The sequence below is a fragment of the Perognathus longimembris genome, chromosome 3 (genome assembly GCF_023159225.1).
Source record: "Perognathus longimembris pacificus isolate PPM17 chromosome 3, ASM2315922v1, whole genome shotgun sequence".
NCBI classification, from domain to species: Eukaryota; Metazoa; Chordata; class Mammalia; order Rodentia; family Heteromyidae; genus Perognathus; species Perognathus longimembris.
Genome location: NC_063163.1, coordinates 84,286,151 through 84,288,083, shown reverse-complemented (window position 1 = coordinate 84,288,083; position 1,933 = coordinate 84,286,151). Strand labels below are relative to the sequence as shown.

The 1,933-nt window shown below is 48.8% G+C and overlaps 1 protein-coding gene across 1 annotated transcript; it reads right to left on the bottom strand.

Annotated features, from left to right (window-relative positions):
• Positions 1–1,102: 1,102 nt before the first annotated feature.
• On the bottom strand, positions 1,103–1,688 carry LOC125347978 (ATP synthase subunit d, mitochondrial-like). Its single transcript, XM_048340916.1, has one exon. It carries the CDS (start codon positions 1,662–1,664, stop codon positions 1,179–1,181), a length of 486 nt encoding a protein of 161 aa, XP_048196873.1. The 5' UTR covers positions 1,665–1,688; the 3' UTR covers positions 1,103–1,178.
• Between the last annotated feature and the right edge of the window lie 245 nt (positions 1,689–1,933).

Sequence of the window (1,933 nt, the reverse complement as noted above, 5' to 3'; positions counted from 1 at the left end):
CCATGGCCCTCTTGATGAACACAGCAGATCCATAAACACATACAATCCACTCTCAGATCATTCCAGAATGCTTTCCAGATGTGAGCTGGAGGTGATCGGCTCCACGTCGCTGACTTTTTCCCCTCTTTTTCTTCCCTGTTAAAAGTCTCAGCTCAGCCATGGCACTGGCCTTTCGTTTCTATTTCAGAGAGAAGGTCTTACCTAAAGACGCTGTGGGAATTCACAGCAACCTGGAGGGACTACAGAAAGGCTCCTCTCTCCCAGGTCCTGTTAGAGATGTGGCCAGGAGCCACGTGGTCTTCAATGTCTTCATTGTGTCCCTGCCTGTGTGAACTGAGTCAGGGTTCTGCGTGGCTCTGCTCTGGTCATGAGCCTGAGAGGGGCTCCACTCTAGGCTTTCTCTGCTGGCTTTCTGGTCTCTTATACTCTTTTCAAATGTTCTCTCTCGTCCTGGGGCTTGAATTCAGGGCCTGGACGCTGTCCCAGAGCTCCTTTTGCTCAAGGCCAGCACTCTACCATTTGAGCCACAGTGCCATTTCTGTTTTTGTTTTCCTGGCAGTTTATTGGCAATGAGTCTCACAGACTTTCCTGCCTGGGATGGCTTTGAACTACAATCCTTAGATCTCAGCCACCTGAGTAGCTAGGATGAGAGGGGTGAGCCACTGGAACCCGGCTTCTTCCAATGTTCTTGGTGGTGATAGTGGGTGACTGTGATTTCAGTGTCTCTTGTGGAATTCCACTCTCCCCAAATTTGAAGTGTCTTTTCTTCTTGTTTGTCTTCTTCCTCCTCCTTTTTCCTTCTCCTCCTCCTCCTTCTTCCTCCTCCTCCTCCTCCTCTTCTTCCTCTTCCTATCTTGGGGCTTAGACTCATGGATTGAGCACTGTCCCTGGCTTCCTTTTGCTCAAGGCTAGCACTCTACCACTTGAACCACACTCTGGCTTTTTCTGTTTATGTGGTGCTGAGGAATCGAATCCAGGGCTTCATGCATGCTAGGCAAGGACTCTACCACTAAGCCAGATTCCCAGCCCCCTTCCCCTCCCCCCTTCCTCCTCTTCCTTTCTTCTTCTTCCTCTGAGCAATGGAATTCTTTTTTTTTTTTTTCTAGGTAATGACTTTTATTTTTACTATGCAGCGTGTGTGATGTGAGGGCCCTCAGAGCTTCCTCCCAGACTTGGTTTTACAAGTTCTCGATGGGCTGGTGGGGCCAGTAGGGGTACTTCTTCTTGTCCAGCTTGGTGTCTGGGAAGGCTTCGTTCAAGTCCTCTATCGTCATCTGATCAAAAGGAATCATGTTTTTAAATTTTTCCATCTGCTTCTCGTACTCCTGGATCCTGATCTTTGACTGAGCCACAAACTCAGCACAGCTTTTCGCATCTTCCTTTTCTTCAGCATCCACCTGGGCAGTGTATTTATCTTCAGGTATAGGAATCTTTAGGGCATTGAACTTCTTCTCAAAGTCATCCACCAAGCCTGCCTTGGCCACATTGGCCTTGTAGTAAGCCCAGTCGATAGCTTGTGGTTTCTCAGGCAGAGTAGCCAACCTGGAGCTGAGAATCTCATTCCACGACTTCAAGGAGTTAGCAATTGCTTTTTGGTTTTGGGGTATAATTTCCCCAAAAGCTACCCAGTCAATGGCTTTTAAAGCCAATTTGCGCCCAGCCATCTTGGGATCTTCGTGACCACCCGACAGACCCTGGGCCGGGAGCCCAAGTCCTTCCTCTGCCGCCTCTGCTGTCAGGAGGACCCGGAGCTGGACTCGGACCTGAGCAATGGAATTCTTAACAGTTGAACTCTGGCTAGGTTCTTTTTATCTGTGTGACCCTGACTAAGCTTCTTAACCTCTCTGAGCCCTGGATGGTTTATCTGTACATTGCAGATCTCCCCAGGTCTTATCTCTTGGTTACTGATGATGCACAGAAATGATGCACACAA